Source organism: Stenella coeruleoalba (genome assembly GCF_951394435.1).
Source record: "Stenella coeruleoalba genome assembly, chromosome: 2".
NCBI classification, from domain to species: Eukaryota; Metazoa; Chordata; class Mammalia; order Artiodactyla; family Delphinidae; genus Stenella; species Stenella coeruleoalba.
The window spans coordinates 90,513,797-90,540,231 of NC_137147.1; the positions used below are offsets into that span (position 1 = coordinate 90,513,797).

The 26,435-nt window shown below is 40.7% G+C and overlaps 1 protein-coding gene and 1 long non-coding RNA gene across 4 annotated transcripts in view; one reads left to right on the top strand and one right to left on the bottom strand.

The window, feature by feature from the left end:
* The window catches only part of SLC12A1 (solute carrier family 12 member 1), a 91,017-nt gene extending 81,026 nt beyond the window's left edge, over nucleotides 1-9,991 (top strand). Inside the window, exons 24-26 of the mRNA XM_079914318.1 lie at nucleotides 4,847-4,982; nucleotides 6,345-6,412; nucleotides 7,424-9,991. Of these exons, the coding sequence (XP_079770444.1) occupies nucleotides 4,847-4,982; nucleotides 6,345-6,412; nucleotides 7,424-7,559 (340 nt within the window). The 3' untranslated portion in view covers nucleotides 7,560-9,991. The remainder of the gene's footprint in view (nucleotides 1-4,846; nucleotides 4,983-6,344; nucleotides 6,413-7,423) is intronic.
* Nucleotides 1-26,435, bottom strand: part of LOC307182800 — a 129,305-nt gene that overhangs the window by 93,071 nt on the left and 9,799 nt on the right. For all 3 annotated transcript variants that reach the window (XR_013827263.1, XR_013827264.1, XR_013827265.1), the window contains exons 2-3: nucleotides 17,112-17,200; nucleotides 16,041-16,119 (exon numbers count right to left, since the gene is read on the bottom strand). This is a non-coding gene — a long non-coding RNA (uncharacterized lncRNA). The remainder of the gene's footprint in view (nucleotides 1-16,040; nucleotides 16,120-17,111; nucleotides 17,201-26,435) is intronic.

Sequence of the window (26,435 nt, forward strand, 5' to 3'; positions counted from 1 at the left end):
TGATAAGAAAGCTATAATTGACAGGGTTAACCTGGATTATTACTATGTAGTATTTCCTTATATCATATATACCACTAATGCCTTTCATTCCTGTATTTCTACAGTTATAAACAGTTAAAAAAAATTAAGAACAGATTTATCATCCTCCTTGGTAAATGGAATTAACATTCTGATATGAAGTGAACTGTCATGTGGTAACCTCTGGTAGCCTTCCACATTTCACTTGAAGAATTTTAATTCCTAAGTCGCTGCCTCTTGGCTTTTGCAGTGATGTGATCAAACGGGCTCATCTTATAGCTCTAATTGGTGGGAATGCATTCTCTTTCATAACACAGCAGGTCCAGTGATTCCCTAGTATGTGCCACTTAGCAACAGGCCAGAGCCTGCCAGCACTCTGCAAGTACAGGGCCATTTACTGTTGTCTAGAGCACAGTCACAGTGTCCCCTACTGACTTTGGATTTTCTATAAGCCCTGGCTCAATGCTGGGCACAGATCAGTCACCTACTTCTCGTAGGTGAATTCTTCTTGCTGTTGTTTGTCTTATCAGCAGCTAAGGACTGTCTGTGCTTGCTGATTAATTTGTTTCTATATCCTTTGCCTCTTTACCCATCAACATGGTTTTCTCTACCCAAGTCCCTGTTTCCTTCCCTCTCTTTTATGCTAGTCTCTGCCCAGCTGCCATGGTCACCTGCTGCATACCCATCCTTTCTGTCCTATCACTGAAGATGTTGATGTATCTCTTTTACTAACCATGCCTCTTCCTTCTTTGAGTGTCCATCACAGGCTAGACGCTCTTCATCTTCCTACCCCGACCTTTGTTCCATGGTTTCCTCTTCTCAAGGAGAAAACTCTATGCACAGTCGTAAGAAACAAAGGACCCAGGCATTTGTGCTTTTGTCCTGGTATCTAAATTTGACTTTAGACACCATTCTGATTTGGTGTTTCTTACATATCCTCCACATCCTGCAGTGAAGAGTTCTATTCCCCTTTCTCAGGAAAAAAAAAAATGAATTAGTTTTCACAATTGTGGAGATTCTCTATGTGATATTTCAAGGTCTTGAGGAAGATGCAGGAAAAAAAGTCCATTCTTACTAGAATAACTGCAGTGAATGTACCCTGGTGTGAAGACAAAAGGCCACCAAGAAGAGGTGTGTTGGAAGTGCCATCCTTCTGTCTTCAGTCTTCAGCTATAACTGATGCCGTATTACTTTATAAAACCACCACATGTCCAATGCTGGCAATGCCTTTTCCAATATTTGAAGGTAAATTCTAGAACAGAGAATGGTCATTCAGTAAATCTCACAAATGGCCACTGGTAGCACACCTAGCACCTTTGTGATAATTTTTAAAAGGCAACTCCTCTGAGTGGTTTAATAAGAGAAAGAGAACTCTTCCTCTGGGCTGATGCAGCCCCAGGCCCAGGGCCCAAAGCTTACAGCACTGTCTCAACTTCGGCTTTCACATGGGCCTTGTTGGTCAGGCAGCCCTTGTCTACCATTAACAGCTATCCCCTGATCACTGTTCTTTCTTGGTCACTATTTTCACACAATGTTGAAAATAGTTTGTCAGTGATTTCCGTGTTGGAGGCTAATGTTAACTGTCCTTCAATTACCTTTAATAGATCTTTCAACTACCCGTAAAACATGAGCAAGTCTTGATGGAGACATTCTATCATAAAAGTATTATCTATAAATATGGTAGAGCAAGGGTGAAAGGGAGTACAAAAGCAAAGTTAATGAGAAAATAATTGGGAAAACTGAAAAGCTCTTGTGGCTAAATTTCATTTTTTATTGTATAGACTGAATTAAAAGTAATAGGCCAATAGAACAGCAATTTTTAAACAGAAATCAGAGAGACACCAGAAGCAATTCACTAGATAATTTAGTTGAAAGATGCTAGTGTGATCACAAAAACAACAAATACATTAAATTGTGAAAAGAAATCTTATATGAACCTAGGGGGAAATTTTTATGCAGTCAAAAAATGTTTTTAACTTTGTTATTATGAGGAACAAGGATAGGGAAGGCAGGGCAGCTATAAGTTAATTTTTTAAATTAAATTAATTCTCACTTATATTTAATAGTATGTAATACTTGACCTATTCTAGAATCAATTAAAAAATAATTATAAGAAAGATCAAATTTAATAAGAATCAAATAGAAATCCTGAGCTACCTTTGGATCACCAAGCTAGGAGAATGGAAAATGGCCAAATCAGGGATGAGCCTTAGGATGAAGAAATCAAAGATAAACATAGATAAGGAGCAGTAAGAGTTTAGAGAAAATAAATGGACAAATACAGCCCCATTATAACCTACTGTGTCACTTAGCATGCTTCAATTGCAAGTAAAAGAAAACTCAACTCATAGTGACTTAAATAATGGAAATTATTATCAAACTTAACTGAAAAATCCAAGGGTATTTTGGCTTACAGGTGAAGCTTGATCTAGAAGGTTAATTTTACAATTAAGGACTAATTCTCCTTCATTCTCTCTACTCTGCCTTATATTATGAACTCATCAATCAAAGTTGACTTAGCTTATAAAACCAAGATGAATGCCCATAGCAGCCAGAACTACATATTTGCTCATTTGTGTTCAGTGGGAGAAAAAGTTTGTCTCTTCCCCAGTTGTTGAACTCAGGTCATTGGCTGCATTCAGGTAGCACCAACCCAAGCCACTGAGCCACGTGCTGTGGTCAGTAAAATGCAAGGTGCCTGTTGGTCAAGATTTCCTGGGTTATGTGCCCACCCTGGCCAATCAGTCTGGCAGAAGAAATAGAATTGTATTGACTGTCTGATGCTAGGGATAGAGTCATTCCCACCCAAACTACAATGGAGAAACACAGTGTGCATGCTGGGGGGACAACCAGCAATCTCCTTTCCACTTTCCATTTCTTAGGAAACTATTTTTGAACTGCTCTTTCTAATAAGCGCCTGGGCTGAGATGCAAAGAAAACTCTTATCCTGATCAAAATAATTATATGTAGAGCTTAAACAGAGAAGCTGTCAATTGCTAACCTCAGTCCTATGGCTGCTGAGTAAAATGAATGCCTTGCTTTTACAGGGCACTTCATACTTTTCAGAGCACTGTCACCCAAATCATCATATTAACACTCACAACAACCACGTGCCAGCTTTGAGCAGCCATTATTACCCCCTATTATAGGCAAGGTTATCCAGGTCAAGGAGGACAATGGAAGAGCTGGAGCAAGAATCCAGGCTCTTTTCTCCTAGGCCAGCAACTTTGCGCTGATTACCGCCAAGGTCTCTGAAAGCACAGCACTGTTGGGAGGAAGAGCAAATAAAAGTATTGTGTGGCTGAAAGAATAATAGGGCATATCAGTCTTATTCCTTCCGTGTCACTGTCTACCATTCTAAATAAGTCAAAGCACCAGAAATCTACTGCATTAAGTATCTCTTTAATCCCTTAAAAAAAGCACACTGTAGAGACAACCTACTCCTTTGTAATCTCTGTACTTTGTACAAATCCTAAATCAGGACAACTGATGAGATCACTGAACTCATTGCTTCATATTTTAATTTCTTAACCTAACATCACATTGATTCTAATTATCACTCATTCCAAAGTTACTAAATTATAAGTAAGCCACATTATATAAAACTAGAGAAAACTTTATATTTGAGATCATCTTACAGTAGCATAGTAAAGACAACTACTCCTACAAATTATAAACTTTGTTTTGTGCTATTTTAAAAATAAGTCTTGCGGCTTTGCTGGTGGTGCAGTGGTTGAGAATCCGCCTGCCAATGCAGGGGACACGGGTTCGAGCCCTGGTCCGGGAAGATCCCACATGCTGCGGAGCAGCTAAGCCCATGTGCCGCAGCTGTGAGCCTGCGTGCCACAGCTACTGAAGCCCGCGTGCCTAGAGCTCGTGCTCCGCAACAGGAGAAGCCACCGCAGTAAGAAGACCACGCACCACAATGAAGAGTAGCCCCCACTCACCACAACTAGAGAAAGCCCACGCACAGCAACGAAGACCCAACACAACCAAAAATAAATAAATTAAATAAATTAATTAAAAAAAAGAAAGTCTTATGAGATTCTTATGAAAGACAAGAATGAGATTTTTCAGCAAATTTTAAAATGTTCCACAGCTCTGAGATACTGCTCCTCCTTTTCTATTCAATGATTTCTTCTTAATCGCTCTAAAATGCCCTCAGATTTTAAAATATTATTGATTTTTGTTCTTTCCTCTAACATGCACCTGAACAATAGCCATTTGAAAATCTCAGGCAGCAACATCAGATACCAGAAGGACAAAGGCTACATTATTTACAGCAAACATTCAAATTGTTCCATAGCCATTGAACTCACTTCCTTGCTCCTCTTAGTTACTATTCTCCTACCTGCCTGCAGCCTCCTGCCATGAGTGCGAGTTGCCATGTGGACTAAAGGTGAGGAGGGCAACCCTATCCAACTCTCAGGGATGCTAGTTCATCTCCTACATTAATTCATGAATGTCTCCCATAGAATCTATAAAATAAGCAGAAGCAAATTCATTTATGGGCTGAAGTGTCTACGTTACAACTGTGTCTTTGACTCTATTATGTAGAACATGTATTTGCAGAATAATTACTATCTGTGTGTTCGCCTAGTAGGCTATTAAGGCCTCACACACGTTAAGGCCTTTCCCTGGATAGGGAGGCACTACTAGAGCCATATGGTTTTACTCACAGAAAGTCCCCTGCAAAGATAATTCTTAAAAGATTTGCATGACATTCAGCTCTGATTCTGTAGCCAGCAGGGCTAGTCATACCTAGAGTATCTGTGAAATAATGAGTTGGTTTCCCACTGTGAGGCCTCTTTTATAATTCCAATTTCAGCTGGAAATTCTTTGAAGAAATGATTGAACCATATCGTCTCCATGAAAGCTGCAAAGATTTAACAACTGCTGAGAAATTAAAGAGAGAAACTCCGTGGAAAATTACAGATGCAGAACTGGAAGCAGTCAAGGAAAAGGTAAGGACTTGTCTCCCTTAATCTTTACTTTGCTATCTAACTAGCTGAAAAAGAAAACAGCGGTTGATTTAAAGATCAAGAAGTAATGTATCTATTATAGAATTTCATTATTCAAGATCCAGGGTATCTCCATATTTCAAGTGCTTTTTCAATCATATTATTGAATATGAGGATTTAGAAAATTGTTTTCATTTTTTAGTATAAAATCAATTTTTAAGTTAAAAACAGGTTATTGATACACACTGTGAGGTCTTCTTTCCAATTTAATTTTATAGAACAGGAGACAGACCCATCAGTCTAAAATAATTTAAGTCAATACATATGAAAAGTAAATATAGATTGACTCACAGTTTGAGACAATAACAAAGAATTTTAACCTGATAAAGTTAGCTATAAAAACTAACATAGGGATCTGAGAAAATATGTAATTGAAGCAATGAATATGAAAGTTGGATCCAGCACACCTTGTAGGACAGATGTAAAATGGTGGGCTCTTCTAGAGAACCCAATAAAATGGGAGTTACCCTAATGGCCTGAGCTGAATGAAGTTGCAATAGTGAGGATGATGAAAAGGGCAGGGACATAAAAATAAGGCAGAAGAATTGACATCTGAATTGGATTAGACATTCAAGGAAAAGGACCACAAGAACCTCTAAAGTACAAAATTTAAATAAATTATATTAGGAGCTGAAGTTGGAACAAATTAGAGCAGGAGATACTACAAGCCTTTCAAATTTAGTGGAAAAATACTGAGCTAAGAATCATAAGCTCTGTGTGTGATAAACTTCCCAGTTCTAACAAAAAGTTTTCATATAATTGAGCAAATCACTTATCTAAACCTTGTTTTCTGAACCAGTGAAATGTAATAATAAATATTATTCTCATCACTGCAAAATAGTTAATGTAGTTATTTTTCCAAATGTGTCTTTTGGTGACTCTTTCATTGAAACCAGTCCCCTGTGCCGGTAAAAATCAAAGAGCTTAAATAAAGATAGACTAGGGTATAACCTATGTCCTTAGGATATCAAATTAGTATCAAGATTAGGTTAGTTTTCTTCAGCTGCAAACCTGTTCCCCAGCACTGGCCATTCTTATCTTCTTTTTACCGTTATCCATGTGGCTTGCTTGTTTTTTTTCTTCTAGAATTTAATAAGCCACTATAGCACAATGGTCTTATTCTTTATGTTTCTAAAGTTTCCCATGAGTTTTAAAAACACTGTTAAGTTTCCAAACCTGAATGAAATAACTGTAATTTTTTTAAATGAGGTTTTTCTACTTGTCCATAATTTGAGGTAAGAAGATAAATTCTCATTCATAATTCTGGGAAAACTGCCCTCAACAAAATCTGAATGTTGTCCACAGAGTTACCGCCAAGTTCGACTGAACGAACTCTTACAGGAGCACTCAAGAGCTGCTAATCTCATAGTCCTGTAAGTATCATTGCAGACATTTAAGATTGTTACAGAGAAACCTTAGTTGTGAATTTAAAAGCTCACAACTATTCAGGTGGAAAGTTAAATTTGGAACATGTGGGATTTTAGGCAGCGAGGGAAAATAAAGGCCACCCTGAGACACTGACAACTGAGGCCCATGGGCTCTAGAGGGCTCCACTTGGACTTCCCACCAGGTGTTCCCTACCCAAAGGGCCAGGGGCATAGTGCATGCCCGTCTAGGACCCTGGCTCCTCCCAGGTTCCAGGGAACCTGACCCTGGAATTCTCTGCCTAATTAGCCCCAAGCTGGCTACCAAGGTTCCCAGGCCCCTTCCCTAGATAGCTGCTCCTGAGGTATGGAGTCCATAGCATGTTTGCAAGACTCTTTACCATGGGCAGGAGAAAAAGGAGTGGGCTTTTCCATTTCCACTCTTTGCCCTCCACTCCACAAATGTTAGGGGTGTACCTGCTGAAAATATGAATGTTTACCTAAAGATTCATTGCTAAACATGAAAACCAACAATTTCACATTTATACCTCATGAACCGACTCCTATGTACAAAGTTAACTATGTCTTCACACAAGGTCTACACTGGAGGACTATCCATTTAAGACATAGATTGTTCTCCTGAATTGGGTGGTAGGACTCAAACAGCTGTTTCTCCCAAATGTAAGAGATTTAACCATTAGGAAAAGTCATTTTTTCCAAAAATGGGGAGAAGTATTGGTTGATCACATTTTCTATTTAAAGAGTGAAAATTTATTATATTTATGCTTTGCCTCTACCCTACAATGCCCAAGCCTATTTTTCTGGTTTGTAGATATTTATATTATCCGAGAAGTATATCAATTTAATATCTATATTCAAAATAATTTCCATGCTTTCATTTTGTCGGGGAGGCACATAAAAGGTTCAGGCCACTTGTTATTACATAGCTCAGATAACTAGTGATGTTACTGCCTGTACTAATTGTCATGTTTGTTCTTTATTTTTCTTCCATGCTGTCAGGAGCCTTCCAGTGGCAAGAAAAGGATCTATATCAGATTGGTTGTACATGGCTTGGCTGGAAATCCTCACGAAGAACCTCCCTCCTGTCTTACTAGTTAGAGGAAATCACAAAAATGTCCTGACGTTTTATTCTTAAAAGATAAAGGATTAGAACACATTTTACCTTAATGTATGAGTAAGTAGGAGACATGTTCCAGTACTTCATGTTATAAATCTGATCTGTGGATATGCAAACCTCTGGAGACCAAGTAAACTGTCATTTTTTAAATTATTACTTAATAGGAGCTATTTTTTTTTTTCTATCAGCTTAAGGGGGTGTCAAAGCCAATGCTACTCCTAGAAAAACATCTTGTCATTGCTGTTGAAAAACAAGAAAATTAAGCAAACCCATGCTGGCTTATGCCCATGAAAACCACCAACTTATTGTAAGCTTTTCCAGGCACACCTAATCTTCCGTGTGCTTAGAGGCCCTGGTAGAGGCTTCAGTCACCAGCAGTTTCTCATTAAATGCCTATTGACAGGCTGGTATAGTAACCATGGGTGGTTATCAAAGGAAAAGACCAACTGGGCAGGAAACGTGATTATGCTTGGCCTTCTGAGAAGCTTATACCTACAAAGAAGATTTGAAAATCAGTAACTGAAACCTTTAAGGAGTACTTGCTTCTACACAGTGTTTAAAGCAGTTACCTAAATGAGGTTATTTAATGTAACACAGATCATATACTTAGAGTGATCTGAGTGATCGCTGATAACATATGGCTTCAATTTGGGGCTGATTGAAAAATATATTAGCTGGATTAGGAGGCAACGTATATTCCAATTAAGTGAAATATATTCCATCCTTAATATATAAATTTCAGTTGCTTCCCCTATTTAGACATTTCCAGCATGGTATTACTTTGCATATTTTTTTTCTAATTAAGTGGGTAGCACAGATGAAGTCTTCATAGATGTTTAATTGAAAACCAAATACCACACATTTTCTAACTGTTATAAAGAAGTATATCCTGAATCATATATTTAGTTACTTTATACAGTGATTGTATAGATTTAAAAGAATAATTAAAACGTGAAGTGGAGAAACTTGCAAATTTGGAATATACAAGTATCGATTTTGTTTCATTTGTTAGTGTTCCTATAATACTTAATCATATTAAAAAACAACCAAAAACTTTTTTCTGATGGATGGCTTGCTTATTTTTTTTCCTGACATATTATGACTGTTTATTCTAACTGATAAAATGTGAGGGGAAAAAAATCAACCTGAAATAAAACCACTCAAATTCGTTTGCTCTGGCCTAGGTCATGCTTTTACCTTTCAGTCACTAAAATCACTGGTGGCACAGTGGTTGAGACTCTGCCTGCTAATGCAGGGGACACGGGTTCGAGCCCTGGTCTGGGAGTATCCCACATGCCGCAGAGCGACTGGGCCCGTGAGCCACAACTACTGAGTCTGTGCATCTGGAGCCTGTGCTCCGCCACGAGAGGCCACGATAATGAGAGGCCCGCACACCGCAATGAAGAGTGGCCCCCGCTTGCCACGACTAGAGAAAGCCCTCGCACAGAAATGAAGACCCAACACAACAAAAATAAATTAATTAATAAACTCCTACCCCCAACATCTTCTTTAAAAATCACAGTGCAATGGTGTATCAGATTTGAGCCTGAAATTTTCAGTCGGTTGCCTCATCTGCAGGTTGTTTAAAGCTGGGACTCAAGATTAGTCTTCCAGGCCAGACTCTGGCCTCAGAAGGATGACTAGGGAGGGAAAAGGGAAATAGCAAAGCTTAAGAAGCAGCATATCCCTATTCCAAATCTGACACCACTGGACTTAACTCAGGCCTGGATTAGCCCTCTCTCTTGAGCCCTATGTACCTGAAATCCAAATGGCTAGATGCCATCATGGTGACCAGAGCAAGGAGCACCAGGCTTCATCTGGATCTGACACTTCCCTAAAACACTTGATAGGGTCTCTGGAGAAGGTGAAAAGTCATATGACTTCTATAACATGAAATTCTGGCTCTCGTTTCTTGAAGAAGCTGTTATGTTAGGTCCGTTAGGAAACAGACTTGGAGAGAGTTTAGCGTGGAGCATGTTTATTAAGGAGTGCCCTTGGGATCAACACCTGAGGAAGGATGAGGGAAAGGTGAGGTGTGATGCAGTCCCAAGGACAGTCTCAGTGACCTCACAGGGAGCTCTGGAGATAGAATGTCCCTTCAGAGTAGTCCCAAGAAGGGCTGAGAGGGCCAGGACTTTATACTCCCACATTTATCAGTCATTGGAGGTGGGTGGCCCAGGAAAGAGTGTGAACTTGGATGAGGCAACTCTCTGCAGGTGAGGCATACCAAAGGGCCTGACAGCTGAAGTCTGTCTGCTGACAGCACTCCCAGATGCTGCGGCAATAAGTCCTTCATTAAACAGGGTGTGGGTGGGGTATCACCATGCCAACTGCAGGGGTCATATAAAGTACTGGTCCAAAAACACACAAACAAACAAACACTCAGACTGGCCTAAGTTCAAGTCTCACCATTTATTAGTGGTATTACCTTAAACTAGTTATTTAATATTTTGAGGGTTACTGTCAAAAGAGTGACTGAAGGGATGTCCCCTGGGTTCCAGGTTAAGAAAGGAGGAGAGGGTTTCCTTGGTGGTGCAGTGGTTGAAAGTCCGCCTGCCGATGCAGGGGAGGCGGGTTCATGCCCCGGTCCGGGAAGATCCCACATGCCGCGGAGCGGCTGGGCCCGTGAGCCATGGCTGCTGAGCCTGCGCGTCCGGAGCCTGTGCTCCGCAACAGGAGAGGCCACAACAGTGAGAGGCCCGTGTACCAAAAAAAAAAAAAAAAAAAAAAAAAAAGAAAGGAGGAGAACATGGACCAAGAAAAATGGGGATGGGTGGTAGTAAGGGACTGGTGATGATGAGGTCAAGAGCAGCTGTATTGGGAATAGGTTAGGGTAGCAGAAAATTGAAAGGATGGGGGCTATGGTCAAATGCCAACAGATTTTTGTAGTCCTCAGTGTCCTGTCCTTGTCCTTTGATTTACCCAACTCTATTAACCCAACCTCCTACTATCTCCATGTCTATACTCAGGTTGCTGAGCAAGAAAGGGGAGGTTACACATTCATGTTCACTGATGTCCAGCTTTCTCTGTCCCCTCACTTTGTACATGTGTCTCATCAGCATCCCTACCCTTTTCTCACAATGACTTTTCAAAGTCTTCATCACTTTTTCAGTTGGTGACCCTGCCACCATCCCTACAACATAGCCAGGTGCATAGAGACCTAAAACTTTCTTATGTAAGGAAGACCACACTGGGAGTGTTGCCTTACAATTTCTTCTCTCAATAGTCAAGTTTAGAGCTCTTTCAATGGAAGCTTAAAAAAAAAAAAAGATTATAGATTCTTGAGGACAATCATCAGTCTACTAAATTAGACTCTACGGGAGAAGCACCGAGGAATCTGTATATTCTGATGATCCGCAAGATTTTGGAACTCCTGCTTTAGGCAGTCTTCCCTGTTCCTGTGACTTGACTCCCACCATGGGCTGATGCCTCCCAAATTTATAGTTCTAACACAGAGCTCCCCTAAGTCTCAGATCCATACATTCAATCACTAATTTTCATGGTGTTTCTCTTTGTATATCCTGCAGACACTCTAAATGCAAGATGACCAGATTTCTGTTAAAAACGAACACACAACTAGAGCAAAGGCATCTACTTCTCTTTCTCCCTTGCCTATCAGATCCTTTCTGAAATGACCAAAAAGACGTACAAATAGGAAAGTTCTGCATCATGGCAGGAAACTAAGGAAGGATGCCATTCACATGATAACATTTTTAGAAATACAATCAAGCTGGAGTTTACATGGGATGAGATTGATGAAAGCTAGAAAAGGTCAGCTAGCAACAAATGCTCCTGAGAAAAATCCAACATGTCACAGGAAATAGTTGCAAGAGACCCTGGGAGAAGTCCACTAACTCCTCCCCCAAGTGTGCAGGTGAAGGTTAGAAGCTGAAGGTACGACAGACAGAGTGCAGCACTGGGTGGGATCCCTTTTGCTGGATCCTGAGAATATTCAGAAATGGCTGCCCGGAGAGGCCAGATGGTATGCTTGGTGAACACTCAAAGCAGACATGGGTATCGCAGTGGAGCATCTCATAGGTGTCCTTGAAAGGCACCAGAAAGATATGTGCCACCAATACAGGCGGAGCCAAAGAGAAAATCAGCCCTTGATGCACAATTCTCCTAATACTGTACAGAGAAGAAAACTCAGAGATGGATGATCTTGTCCCTGGGTCTCACTGTTCTTAGGCTGCTGGGTTCCTAAACTGGCACTGGAAGTCGATATCAACCAGGCCTTATTCATTAAATCAAATAGGAGGATTGTAACGATAACCAGGTGATGTGGTGAAGGTCCCTGTGTCATTCACAGAAGATCAGCACATCTGCTGGTTGTCAAACTTAGCATCCACAGGATCCTTGCTGGCTGGATACTGCTGCACAGGTCACCTGGAGCCAGTCCACCTAGATATTTCTAATGTTTTCCTCCACAGAGACGTAGGGGACGTGTTGACATAAGGATGAAATCCGTCTGGACTCCCAGGGGCAGAACAGGAGAAATTCCTCTTTGGGTGTGACTCAGATGTCCCAGTTGCTGACAGATCAGGGCAGCCCCATGAGTTGCAGTAAGAGCCAAGAGGTCAAGCCAAGAGTGCTCAGGGCCCAGCATCTGACCCAGGCATTCCCACGGGGCCACCAGCTGCCCCAGAGCATGGCAGCCCTGGTCTACAGGCAAAATCTCCTCTCCATAGAAGGTGTGTGGGTCAGTCTTACCTCTTTAGGATTTCTGATGCTGAAAAGAACCATCTCAGTCTCCCTTTTTTTAATGCAGAAAAGCGTTTTCAAAAAGAATATATAATATTTCATCTCATCTATGACACCATTCTAAACACACTATTTTAGGTCCCACTAAGGAAGAAAAATTTCTGCTATTTAAATTATGACATAATATCCTATCACTTGGCATTTTGTTATATTAATTGAGATGCCTTTTTTAGGCTTATGTAGGTATAGAATTTTAAATCACATACCATTCTTGTGCATGTAAAAAAAGGAAAAGATAAGTGAAATAAATTTGGTTCCACTTCCAAGTCCCACTCTTCTTTTCACCTTTCCACTCTTTTTATGTCTGTTTTTTCACAGGACAGATCCTCAGTGCCAGGAGGAGCACTAGCGGCTCAGCATTTCTCACAAGAGAAAGCCAGTGGACACTATTTTGTCATTGGCTTTAATAATTTTGATAATTCTAGGTTTGAGTAGTTTTTTAATAGCTTAAATTTGTCTCCTAACAGAATTTAAAACATTGTATGTAAATTCTGATGCATAAAGAACATAAAAACAAGGAAAAAATAATCCTAAAAAGTCAGAAAAAAATTATCATTCAAAAAAAGAGAAATCATACAATAGAATAAAAGACAGATCAAACATACAAGAAATAAACAGAAAATATAAATGTGTTTATCTTTTTTAACAGACTCTCAAATTTAATAAAAATAGATAAAATCAAACTCTATTTGATCTGCTAGCATAATATTCTAAATTATATATCCAAAAGGCTAAAAACAAAAGAATAAAAAAATATATAGAAACATTCAAACAAAAAGAATAGAGTTGGCAATTTTAATTTCAAAGTTTAAGATTAAAAGAATTAGGAGGGATAAGAGAGCATCATTTTTTACATTTATAAAAGATATATAGCCATAATATAGCTATGATAATAATGGAGCTTTATCTAAATAAATAACATCATATTGACATAAATAACACAAGAATCGTTGGAAGCGAGGAGAGAGTCACTAAGAAAGTCAATTTTCTTAGGAAACAGCTCACCTATATCTCTAACTTTGACAGATCAAGTATAGGAGAATTCAAACTACATTTTTAAAAAAATGGATTTAATAGGTACCATAGTGCTCACAAACACTACACTGTCTTTTAGAGATCTATAGAATGTTTTTGAAAACAAATTATATATTAGATAACTCAGTAAATTCTAAAATGTAGAAATAGGAAATATTACGCTTTTATTACAATACAATAAAACTAATATTATTTACAAATATATAAACAACAACATGAGAAATCTTACTCACTGGGAAAATAAAAGTCTAAACATCTCATGTCAAAAGAGAAAGAAATAAATATTTAGCAAAAATGACATTGAGAATTCCACATAACAAAACATAGTTTATGCTGATAAAGCAGGCTCAGAGGTAGATTTATATCTATAAATGGATTTATTAATAAATACAAAAAATGAAAGTTAATGGTCAACTCAAGAAGTTAGAAACTGTGCAAGATAATTAAAGGAAAGCATGAAGAAGACATTAAGGAAGAAAAGCAGGGAAGTAAAATTAAAAGCTGAGGTTCTGGAGTCAGAAAGAGAGGGGCTGAGTCTCAGTTTTCCCCCTTACTAGTGGAAGGCTCATTACCTGGCCTCCTGCAGAATCCATTTTCTCATACGTAAAATGAGCATTATTAAAAGATCTACCCTGGAGGGTTATTGCAGGGAAATGAGATCGTGGTTTTTTTTTTTTTTTTTCCTCGGTACGCAGGGCTCTCACTGTTGCGGCCTCTCCCGTTGCGGAGCACAGGCTCCGGACGCGCAGGCTCAGAGGCCATGGCTCATGGGCCCAGCCGCTCTGCGGCATGTGGGATCTTCCCGGACCGGGGCACGAACCCGTGTCCCCTGCATCGGCAGGCGGACTCTCAACCACTGCACCACCAGGGAAGCCCTGAGAGATCGTGTGTATTAAAAGCAGAGCACAGTACCTGGCTGAGCACTTTGTGGTAAGTACTTAACTAAATGTTAGACCAGGACAGACAAAAACAGTACAACTGATAAGCTCAAGTGCTGTTTGTTGCTATTGCTTAAAAAAAAAAGGAATGTCGAAGGATAAAATATAAATATACAAATTTACAAATGAGCAAGGAACTATGAGTACAACTATGGAGAAGAACACCCTTTAAAACTTTATTCCAGTAAATTATTAAATTCCAGTGACATATATCAATTTCTAGTAAAATATAAATTACTAAAATTAACACATCATGTTTGAATATTTATTTGTAACTGCAGAGAATACCTCTAGAAAAATGCACAAGAAACCAGTAAGAGTTGACTCTGGAGAGGAAAACAAGATTAATGAAGGTGGCTGTGAAAGAGATTTAATTTTTACTATGCACCAATAATAATTACTCAAAAACAATATTTAAAAAATTGAATATATAAATAAATTACTAGCCTGCTAGGCTGTGTTTAGTTCTTAATTCGTGTTTGAAGGGACATATATTGTGAAGGTCATATGAAATAAACTTTTTAAAGTTTTATAAAATGCTCAAAAATATAAGATATTATACCATCATGATATTTTTTTGCACTTATTTATAACATAGGTAACTAAAATATCATGTAGAAAAAGTTGACCCCACCACACAGCCACTGATAAGTTTAGTTTTGTTCCATTTGAGTTTTTTTTTTAAACATGAGATCTTTTTTTTTTCTAATTTATGATTCTCTCCTGGGTAGAAAAATTAGTAGAGAAGAGAAATATTGCGTTGGATTTCCACTACAGCCCTGCATATTTTATTTGCTGAAGCTCAGGAATGGACAAGCATCATCTTAATAGGTTCTGGAGTTTTATTTCCTGAGCTGAATGAAACTCAGAATTGCTATTATGCATAGTAGGATGGGGTAATTATAATAATGTGATTTAGTTTGTATGAACCCATGCATTGCAAGTGCAGTATGCTTTTACCCTTTTAAATACAAAATCCAAATAGGATACTGTATTAATTTTCTATTGCTTCATAATAAATTATCACAAACGTATCAGCATAAAACAATACCCATTTATTATCTCACAATTTCCATGGGTTGAGGGTATAGACATAGCTTAAGCTGGATTTTCTGCTCAGGGTTTCACAGCACTGCAGTCAAGGTGTTGCTCAGGCCTGTGTTCTTATCTGAGGCTCAGGGTCCTCTTCCAAGCTCATGTGGTTTTTGGCCAAATTAATCTTCTTGCTGCTATAGAATCCATGGTAGTTTACTTCTTCAAAGCCAACAGGAGAGAAAACCTCTAGATCATCTTTTAAAGGGCTTGCTTTCTTACGTCAGGCCCACCTGGGTCAATCTTGCTTCTGATTAACTTAAAGTCAAATGATTATGAGACTTTACATAATCAAAGTCCCTTCACCTTTGCCAAACATATAGGTAACCTAATCACTGGAGTGGCCATCCCATCATACTCGTAAGTCCTGATCAGATTCAAGGGGAGGCGATTACACAGGGTTGTGAACATGAAGGGGCCACCTTACAATTCTGTCCACCACAAATGCTATCTTGCATTTCTGAAGATCATATTTTAGCTACTAAGACCCAAGCTTGGAACCAGATAATAAGTTAAAAATGGCCTGTGAAGCACCCAAATAATCAAGCAGTAACTAGCAATGACAGCAGGGATGATGCAGCAAAACAACAAAAACATTTTTAAAAAGAAAGTACAAGCCTCGAGTACACAGCAGTTTGAGGTTGTAAGTGTGGTAGGCACAGACTCTACATACCTCACTAGAGCCTGAGGGCATCATCAAGTTGTGAGGAGACAGCCTAACGTCAGAAAAGTTCAATTTTCTTCTAGGTGCCCTGGTTAAGAAAGCAAGAATGTTTACAGTTCAGCCTCAGAAAAATTTTCCTTCATATGGTTGACATCAAAGGACAGCTAAGCTTCAGTTACCCGGAAAATTAATTTACATGGAATGACCCTGCAGTGAAGCAGAGTGTATGGAGCTCTTGTGTGGGACTTAAAGAGTATATTTTCAGGTTGGGCAGTTCAAGATGAGGGATACAGGAGAACTCAGAGGTTAAGGCCAAGATCTAGGTTATGAGTGTCATCACTTCAGAGCAGGTGACAAGCAATGACATCTGGAGCAAGGAGCCTGGGCTCTCTTTCTCTGCCTGGAAGATCTCTCAGCACAGGGTTGCCTGAGGCCAAAGCTAGGCAGTCAGCTTTTTAGAGAAAGGCATGGTAACTGCCAAGCTGTGGACTCAGCTGCGGAGCCCTGGGGGCCAAAGCTGGGCCTCTGCTCTGATGCAGCTGTTTCCCCAAAGCTGGTGGCTTTCTTCAACTTCCAAATTTAATTCATCTGCTCTTTTGGGTGCCCAAGAGATCAGGTAAAGGAGATACTTCACATACAGACTTTTCTGTTGTTATTTCCAAAGCAGTTATATACTTAGATTTTCTAATTTTCCTGTTGTACTTCTCCCAACAAAGACGTGGTAGAAATATTCTCTGGGAAGGTGAGAAGTTCAGAGAAGTAATTTCCTAATGTTCACAGGACCATTTTCAAAATGAGTTCTATTTTAGAATAGAACTTGTGCACCTTGGAGTTAATGTGTCCCAAACTGAGCTCTTGATCTTCCTTCCCAAAGCTGCTCTTTTAGTATTCTTCCAAATCTCAGTAAATGGTAACCCCATCCTTGCCGTAAATCTTGCAGTCATCCTTGACTTCTCTCCCTCACTTCTCATCTGACCCATCAGCAAATTCTAGTGGCTTCAGAGTACATCCAGAATCTAACCATTTCTCATCATTTCCACTGCTACCTCCCTGATACGTGCTACTTCCATCATCTCTCACCTGGATCACGGAGTAGCCTCCTAGAGGGTCTTCCTGCATTGGGCCTTGATCCTCTCCTGTCTCATTTCAGAATAGCAGCCCAAGCAATCCTGTTAAATGAAATAGAGCATGTCAATCCTCTTATCAAAATATTCCAATGGTTTCCCATTTCACTCAGTGGAAAAGCCACTGTCCTTACAAAAGCTTATAAGGCCCTACAACTGCAACCCTCACCCCTTGCCTCTGTGGCCGCATCTCCTACAACTGTGCACCCCTCTCTGTCACTCTGTTTAGACCACACCAGCCTTCTTACAGGTGAGTTTGCACCTCAGGACCTGAGTGCTTGCTGTGGCCTCTGCCTGGAATGCCTTTCTCCCAAATATCACTTCTTTCAAGTTTGGTTACATGCCCTCCACCCCCAATCCCACACCTGGCAGCATATTCTCACTGAGGCCTTCCCTGGCCACTCTCCCTAAATTGCAAGCCTACATTCCACATTTCGCTTTTCTGCTCTGCTTCTCTCTTTAACATTCAGCACTATTTATTTTAATCACTTCTTCTATTTACTGTCAGACTAATTTTTGTCTGGTCTGTTCTCTGTTATGTCCCCAAAGTCTAGACCAGTGCCTGGCAAACTGAACACATTCAAAAATATTTGTTGAAAGGATGAATGAATGCAGGCACTGAGGGGAATCGGAAGTATAGAGCCCCACCTCCTTTGAGGTTTGGTCTTTGACTCACTGTGGAGCCTCAGCCTGCCAGGCTCAGGTCCCATCTCACACCAGCCATGCCCCACATTCCACACACACCACTGTGTGTCTCTGAACATGTGGGTCCTGCTGCCTACGATGTCTGACTCTCTTTTGTTTACCTCACTGTTCTTTTTATCCTTATTTATTTCACTACCAATGAGGTAATTACTAGACAGTTTATCATGAGTTTATTGGCCATCTGGTATTGCTTCTTTTGTCAATTCAACAAAAATGTGCCAGGCTGTAAAGATATAAAGATACATTGTTCTAAGCTCTTAAGATAAGACAACCATTTTCCCTGTCCTCAAAAAGTTCATGGTCTAGAGAGACAAGCAAAGAAGTACACAAAATAATTATGGATTGTGAAAAATATTGTGAAGGAAATAAAGAGGAAACTATGACACAGAATAATGCGGAGGGCAGTACTTACATAGGGTGTTCAGGGAGGGCATCTATGAAAATATGTTTCAGGATGAGAGAGTGATGACAGTGTTGAACTTTACCTGACTTCTATGCTCCCAGAAAACAGTGATGGTTAAGAAATCTCCCCAGTCTTTTTTTCCCCAAATCCCCCACCCCTTTGTGTTCTAGAAGATGAGGAACTGCAATGAACCACCATTCCCCACATGGCTTAGGTAGACTTGCTATCCACCCTTTCTCATGACTCCCACAAGATTTGTAGATGGCTCCCATTTTTACTGGCGACAAGGTTAGACCCAGACCATTCCTCTTTTGCTTGAATCTGTTGACATGGTCAGACAGAGACCCTCTTTCTTCCTTGTCTCATGAATAATTAGCCAAGATTAGAATTGTTTGTTCCCCTGAACCCAGCTAAGCATTTCCTGTTCCACTGAAACTTCCTCTGATTGAAAAAACAATCCCAACTATAAATAACCCCACCTGTAACTTGTCTACTCCTCCCCATAAAAATCTAAGGCAAAACCCCTCTGCTGAGACACGCTGTAGTAGGCTGGAAAATGGCCCTCCAAGATACCCAGGTCCTAATCCCTGGAATCTATGAATATCTTACCTTATGCGGAAAAAGAGCTTTTGCAGATGTGATTAATGAGCTTGAGTCGGGACAATTATCCTGGATTACCTGGTTGGACCCTAAACAGAATCACAAGTATCCTTGTAAGAGGGGAGCAGGAGACTCGACCACAGATAAAAGAGAAGACAGCCATGTGATGGAAGCAGAGAGAAGCGGAGTCAGAGAAAAGATGCTCCATCACTGGTTTTGAAGATAGAGGAAGGGACCAGGAGACAAGGAATTCAGCTCTAGATGTGGGAAAAAGAAAGGGAACATATTCTCCCCTGGACCCTCCAGAGGCAGCACGGCCCTGCCAACACCTCGATTTTAGCCACGTAAGATTCATTTTGGATTTCTGGCCCACACAACAATAATAGGATAACTTTCTATTGTTTAAAGCCGCTAATTTGCAATGATTTGTTACAGCAACCACAGGAAACTTAATACGTACTCTAATCTTCAGATCTGAGGTGTTTCCCTATTGCAATAGCCTGAATAAAATCCATCTCCTCACTTACTCACGTTTTTGTCTTTGACGGTGCTAACCATACGAAGAACTGGGGAGCAGAACACTCCAGGCAGAGTGACCAACATGGACAAAGGTCCTCAGGCAAAAGAGAAGTTGGTGGGTCCTAGAACCTGGGAGATGAGCGTGACTCAAGATGAAGTTGAATGTTAACAGTCTGACAGGGCCCTGGGCCATGGTAGGGAATTTGGACTTTATTATATTTGTGATGAGAAACTTTTAGAAGATTTCGAGCCATAAAGAGTAGAAGTAGAAAGGTCAGTTAGTCGTCCCGGTAAGAAATGATGGTGGCCCCAGGATGTGGGAAGAATTTAGATATAGGGCTGGATGAGGCAGATTCTGTCTCTGTAAGGGTTGAAATATGAAACAGAGCTCAGTCAAATTAGAACAATTTGAGGAGTGTTTACTAAAGAGGGTATTTATAAAGGTTTGGCAAGATACGGGAAACCAAAACAACAAAGGAGAGTACAGTACCCTGAAGCTTATAACAAACAGTGCCAAGCCTGAAGGGAAAGGGGGAGAAAGCAGTTTCCAGAGCCTGGAAGAAAGGGCAACCATGACAAGAGCAGTGGTCTTCAGCGGAGAGACACAGCCATCCGGAGGGAACTCTGACCTTACCCTCCCCTCTCCCTCTGACCTCTTGCTGGGGCTCTCTATTGCCCAACCCAAACGCAAGCCAGAGAGCAAGAGAGCTCATTGGTTAAGTCCCTACAGGTCGGCCTTCCCAGGCAGGAAACAGGGTAGAAAGGGACAAGAGTGGATATGGAAGGAAAAAAGAAAGATAGGTGGTAGAGAGTTTAAATTGGCCCAATTTGTTAAAAGAAAATGTGGAGACCTGAATTTTCTACACTGTTTCCTTAATACTCAGTTTCACCTACCCCATGCCAACAGGCACAAAAACAATGGCTTTCACCTTCCTGATTTTTCTTTGAACGTTTACAACTGCTCTTTTGTCCTAAAGGCAATCAAGAAAGACCGTGATTAGAACACTTGCAAGGACTAATAATGTTATCTTCAAAGTTCAGTGAAAAACCTCTTTTGATAAAAGTGTAGAACTTAAGGAAATGTTGCTACTTGAAAACTGGATAATATTCACTTTATACTGAAGAGAATTGAGTTTATGCAGCCTGGTAAGTCAAGGTTGTTTCAGAGGAGTGGAATATTGAATCACCATCAAACCAAACCACAGAAAGCCTAATTCATACATCTCTCTGCATGGGTACCCATATCTTACCATTGTTTTGGTTTCCTTCTTTTTTTTTTATTACTCTGGAAGGTAATTCAATTTGCATTGCACATTTCCTCACAGAAATTTTGAATCTTATGAATATAAAAATCATGGACTTGGCCCAATGTTATTTTAATCAGTTTTTCTGTTTCCTAATTCAGGATTAACTTCCCAGGATATAGGCAGAGATTTAGTAGCAACAGCGACAGTGTGCACGTTAAAATATGGAGAGCTTCAGCAGCAATTTGAGTTACGGTAATTACTGGGTTTGTTTACACAGACACAGATGAAAAGCATAACCTTTTTGTTCCTGTCTTTTAATTTGGAAAAATTGTGTGCTACCAACAGAAAAATCATACAACAGTTGTTTAATGTCATGGAGGAAATCAGGCGCAACCAATGAGACTGAGAAATAAAGATATCAGAACGCTCAGAGGTAGTGCCTTAGCTAGGCATCCTTTTTCCTGGAGCCACTCCCAGTGGTACAGAAAGGCTCTGGTGCTCACATTCTGCTCAGAATGACTGCCACACATTTGCCTGCACCCAAATCAACTACCCAGTGGGTCTCCACTAGCATACCAGTTCCAGTGTGGCCCCGCCCCAACACTGACTTCTGCTTCCACAGTCTTTCTCCACATCCTGCTCCCTGGTCCCGTTTGCTCCCTCCAAGAAGTAAGCCTGACTGAGATGGGGCCCATGTGAGCGAAGAGGAGGAGAAGAAGGCAGATGGTTTCCAGCAACTGGGAGCCAACAGGAGAGGCACCAGTGCTCTCAGGGAATGTGAGAAAATAAGCCCATCCCTGGGAACATTTGGGAAAAAAACCAGGCCTGCTTTTGTAAGGCTTATTGGTTACAAATCTGGAAGCTTCCCCTAGACACCGTGCTTTCGTGAGAACCCTCTTAGAGGCAGGCTGTCCCTCTTAGAGGCAGTAGGCAGACAGACTTTCACCCATCTTAGAATGGTTGAAAGGGGTGAAATTACCCGAATGACTAGGCTTGATCTCAATATCTTCTTTTACCTCTTCTACCCCATTTCCGTACCAAATTGACTATGGGCCATCAATCCAGCTAAAAGAGAAGGCCTATTGATTGCCTAAAATATCTGTTCTAGGTGTTTTATGGTACACATAGTAATGGCACCCAAAGATATCTACACTTTGATCCCTGGAAAATGTGATTATGTTACTTTATATGGCAAAAGGGACTTTGCAGATGTCAGTAAGATTACTGACCTTGAGATAGAGGGATTATCCTGGATTATCTGGGTGGGCCAAATCTAATAACATGATTCCTTAAAAGTGGAGAAACTTTCCCAGCTATGATCAGAGAACCAGAAAGATGGCAGCATGAGGATGCTGCTGCTGTTTCTGAAGACAGAGGATGGTGGTCACAAGGCAGGGAATGTGGTCAGCTTCTGGAAGGTAGAAAACGCAAGGAAATGGGTTCCCTCTTAGAGCTTCTAGAAAGGATTGCAGCCTTGCCAACACCTTGATTTTAGCCCTGTGAGATCTATGCCAGACTTCTGACCTAAAGAACTGAAGATAATAAATTTGTATTGTTTAAGCTACTAAGGTTATTTGCTGTGGTCATTTGTTATAGCAGCAATGTAAAAACTTATACAGTCTTCCTCACCTCAAGCTTGGATTAGCACAATAGAAAATGTTTAATTTCTCCAGGCTCTCAAGTCTCTAGGTCATCTTAGAAACTGTTACTCACCGAACTCTTGTCCACTATCACACTACTCATTCGACTTCCCTGTTCAAGAGCCTACAAATGGCAATGTTTTCAAACTAAGCTCCTGTAAATATCAGAAGGTCTGAAGTGCCTCTTCTGGACCTGCCAAAGTTCAAAGTGGAAGGTTAATGAATACTGCTGAAAATGCCCTGAAAAGAGTCCTTGGAGAGACCAGTCAACAGGATTTTCCAGGGGCTTCATCACCAAACACGTTGAACAATAGGAATACACTGGTCGGTTTATAAAGTCTTGCAGCGTTTACCAGTTACACAGCCCTACTGATAAAATCAGTCAGTGTGCTGGGGTGAAACCATTTCTACTACTCTGGCCAGAGTGGACAATGCAACTAATCTTGAACCGGGGGCTAGTCAGTAGGGATGGTTACATGACAATATATTATATAGCTAATTTTCCAGTCCAATCAGATGCTCTTCGAAGGTGAAAGAGGGAGACATGATTTGAAAGAGATCATGTGAGCCAAGAAAGGCAGTACAAGTATAGAGCTGACTTAGTTCTCAGACAACTTTCCAGTTTAATCCATATAATCCTCCTTCCCCTAACCCTTTCCTCTTTTCCTAGTCTTGCAATTAAAATTGTCAAATATATCATTTCTTATTGCTCAAACTTTCACTTTACGTTCTATAGTAAATTTCAGCCTTTTAGTCCTATTTAACTGTTGGTAGAGCACCTTTTGTGATCTGCTTTGATGGCCTCCCTTTGGCTTAACCAAGAAACTAGCAGATATTCTGAATGATGCTTGGCCTGCAATTATTCTTGGTAAAATTATAGCTGCAAATTTATTGTTAAGAACAAAGGCCTTGGACCTGCCTCTATTTTTAAGGTAATGGAATCTCTATCAAAATGATCCTGAGTACAATGATTTTGGTAAAATTCATAATATTGGTTAAATGTGAAGAAATTCTTTCTAACAAGTCTTGACCCCAGCAGATTCTCTAGAAATAAATTCCCTAAAGCGGTGGTCCTTAACTAAGCGTGGGCAACAAGAATCACCCTGTAGATCAAGAGTAGTCAGTTTGTAGTACGGTTTGGACATGTGCATTTGACCAGTCTTTCTAGATGATTCTCACGTGTACCCTGCTCTTAAGCCATCTGCTTTTATTTTCTTCCTGAAAAGTTGATGATGGTTTAAAATGAAATAACAATAGTCCTTCTCTGGGCTGTTATTTACAGAACTTTCACTTTCTGGTACTCCTATACAGAATGGCATAATTCAGAGTCAGCTTTTCATGATTATGTTAAGAGATTGGGTACTCAGTGCATAGTGAGAACTATAGTTCTGGAGTTTGTATGTTAATTATTCTGATCCCCTTGAACTTTTCTGGCTGTAATTTGTGAGTTAGTCGAAAGTAGTTTTGTAGCAATAAATACCTGTATTGTTGACTATCGGCTAGTTCCTTGTTTTTTAACAGCTGCTCACCTTAGTGTCAACCTTCTGAGCTACTTATATGGTTAACATCCATGTGCTGATTTTATGAAATTGAAAGGCTACATATATTTATCTGATCTCTGTGTTCTTCCCAAGAGCCTTGTAGGAACATTCTTGTGGGTTTCACAAGTCATATGCTAGTTTAGTGTTTTAAAATTGGGCTATAGATACTCCTGGGGGAACAAAAGACATCCCAGGAGGTATCTTGATGGCATTCTGGACCGAACAATTTTAGAAGAATGAACTTCTAGATAGTGACACATATGTACTTTATACTGAAATTGATCTGCCTATATACTAGTTCTTTCCCATCTCCTTTATTATAATTGCCCTTTTACAAAAGCTAGGCATATGACTCACCAACTTCAGGCTAACTGCTGCTTTTCCTTGGTGTAAAAAACGCTGGGCTTGAAACACAGGAGAACTTCTAAATTTTTGGTACCAGAACCCAAAGTATGGCTTCTGTCATTTTGGGGCTTGCACATGTTTCTAGCCAACATGAAGTGTGGCAGATAAATGAGCTATTTGTGCCCATGTTGGGATGTTCTGAATTCAGCCACAGGATTGTGCAGTTATGGGGAATTATGATATTTTCCCGTTAATATTCTCACTGCTTCCATTCCTGAATGATTGTCAAAGAATGAACTACCCCTGAAGAAGAGTTCAAGAGTTCTGTTTAAACCAGCGGTCCCCAACCTTTTTGGCAAAAGGGACCGGTTTCGTGGAAGACAATTTTTCCACAGACCGGGGTGGGGGGAGGGATTGTTTTGGGATGATTCAAGCGCATTACATTTATTGTGCACTTTATTTGTATTCTTAGTACATTGTAATATATAATGAAATAATTATACAACTCACCATAATGCAGAATCAGTGGGAGCCCTGAGCTTGTTTTCACTTGCCACTCACTGATAGGGTTTTGCTGTGAGCCTGCAAGCAACTGATTTATTATGGTCTCTGTGCAGTCAAACGTCTCTGCTAATCTGTATTTGCAGCCACTCCCCAGCCCTAGCATCACTGCCTCAGCTCCACCTCAGATCATCAGGCATTAGATTCTCATAGGAGTGCGCAGCCTAGATCCCTTGCATGAGCAGTTCACAGTAGGGTTCATGCTCCTATAAGAATCTAAGAATCTAAAGCCACCGCTGATCTGACAGGAGGCAGAGCTCAGGCGTTAATGCGAGTGATGGGGAGCAGCTGTAAATACAGATGAAGCTTCGCTCACTCGCCCACCGCTCACCTCCTGCTGTGCGGCCCAGTTCCTAACAGGCCACAGACAGATAACAGTCTGTGGCCTGGGGGTTGGGGACCCCTAGTTTAAACTGACAAAAACTGAGAAAGTTCACCTACTGAAGAACCTCTCCATAGGAAGTCTGAGCAAAAGGACACTAACCTGAGATGGAGGTTTGAGGTGCAGAAAGAAAAACAAAGAAAATGATAAAAGTCTGGGCAAACATTTTTTTAAATGACTGAAAAAATTAGTAATAATAATGCTTATTGGGATTCAAGAAAAGATATGTTTAAAATACCAGGAGGAGGAACCAAGATGGCAGAGTAGAAGGAAGTGCTCTCACTCCCTCTTGCAAGAACACCAGAATCACAACTAGCTGCTGGACAATCATCAACAGAAAGACACTGGAACTCACCAAAAAAGATAGCCCACATCCAAAGACAAAGGAGAAGCCACAATGAGATGGTAGGAGGGGCGCAATCACAGTAAAATCAAATCCCATAACTGCTGGGTGGGTGACTCACAGACTGGCGAACACTTATACAACAGAAGTCCACCCACTGGAGTGAAGTTTCTAAGCCCCACGTCAGGCTTCCCAACCTGCGGGTCCAGCAACAGGAGGAGGAATTCCTAGAGAGTCAGACTTTGAAGCCTAGTGGGAATTGATTGCAGGACTTCGACAGCACTGGGGGAAAAAGAGACTCCACTCTTGGAGGGAACACACAAAGTAGTGTGCGCACTGGGACCCAGGGGAAGGAGCAGTGACCCCAGGGGAGACTGAACCAGACCTACCTGCTAGTGTTGGAGGGTCTCCTGCAGAGGCAGGGGGTGGCTCTGTTTCACCGTGGGGACAAGGACACTGGCAGCAGAAGTTCTGGGAAGTACTCCTTGGCATGAGCCCTCCCAGACTCTGTCATTAGCCCCACCAAAGAGCCCAAGTAGGCTCCAGTGTTGGGTTGCCTCAGGCCAAACAACCAACAGGGAGGGAACCCAGCCCCACCCATCAACAGTCTAGTGGATTAAACTTTTACTGAGCTCTGCCCACCAGAGTAACAGTCAGCTCTACCCACCACCAGTCCCACCCATCAAGCCTCTTAGATAGCCTCATCCACCAGAGGGCAGACAGCAGAAGCAAGAAGAATACAATCCTGCAGCCTGTGGAACAAAAACCACATTCATAGAAAGATAGACACGATGAAAAGGCAGAGGGCTATATACCATATGAAGGAAAAGATAAAACCCCAGATAAACAACTACATGAAGTGGAGATGGGCAACCTTCCAGAAAAAGAATTCAGAATAATGATAGTGAAGATGATCCAGGACCTCGGAAAAAGAATGGAGGCAGAGATCGAGAAGATGCAAGAAATGTTTAACAAAGACCTAGAAGAATTAAAG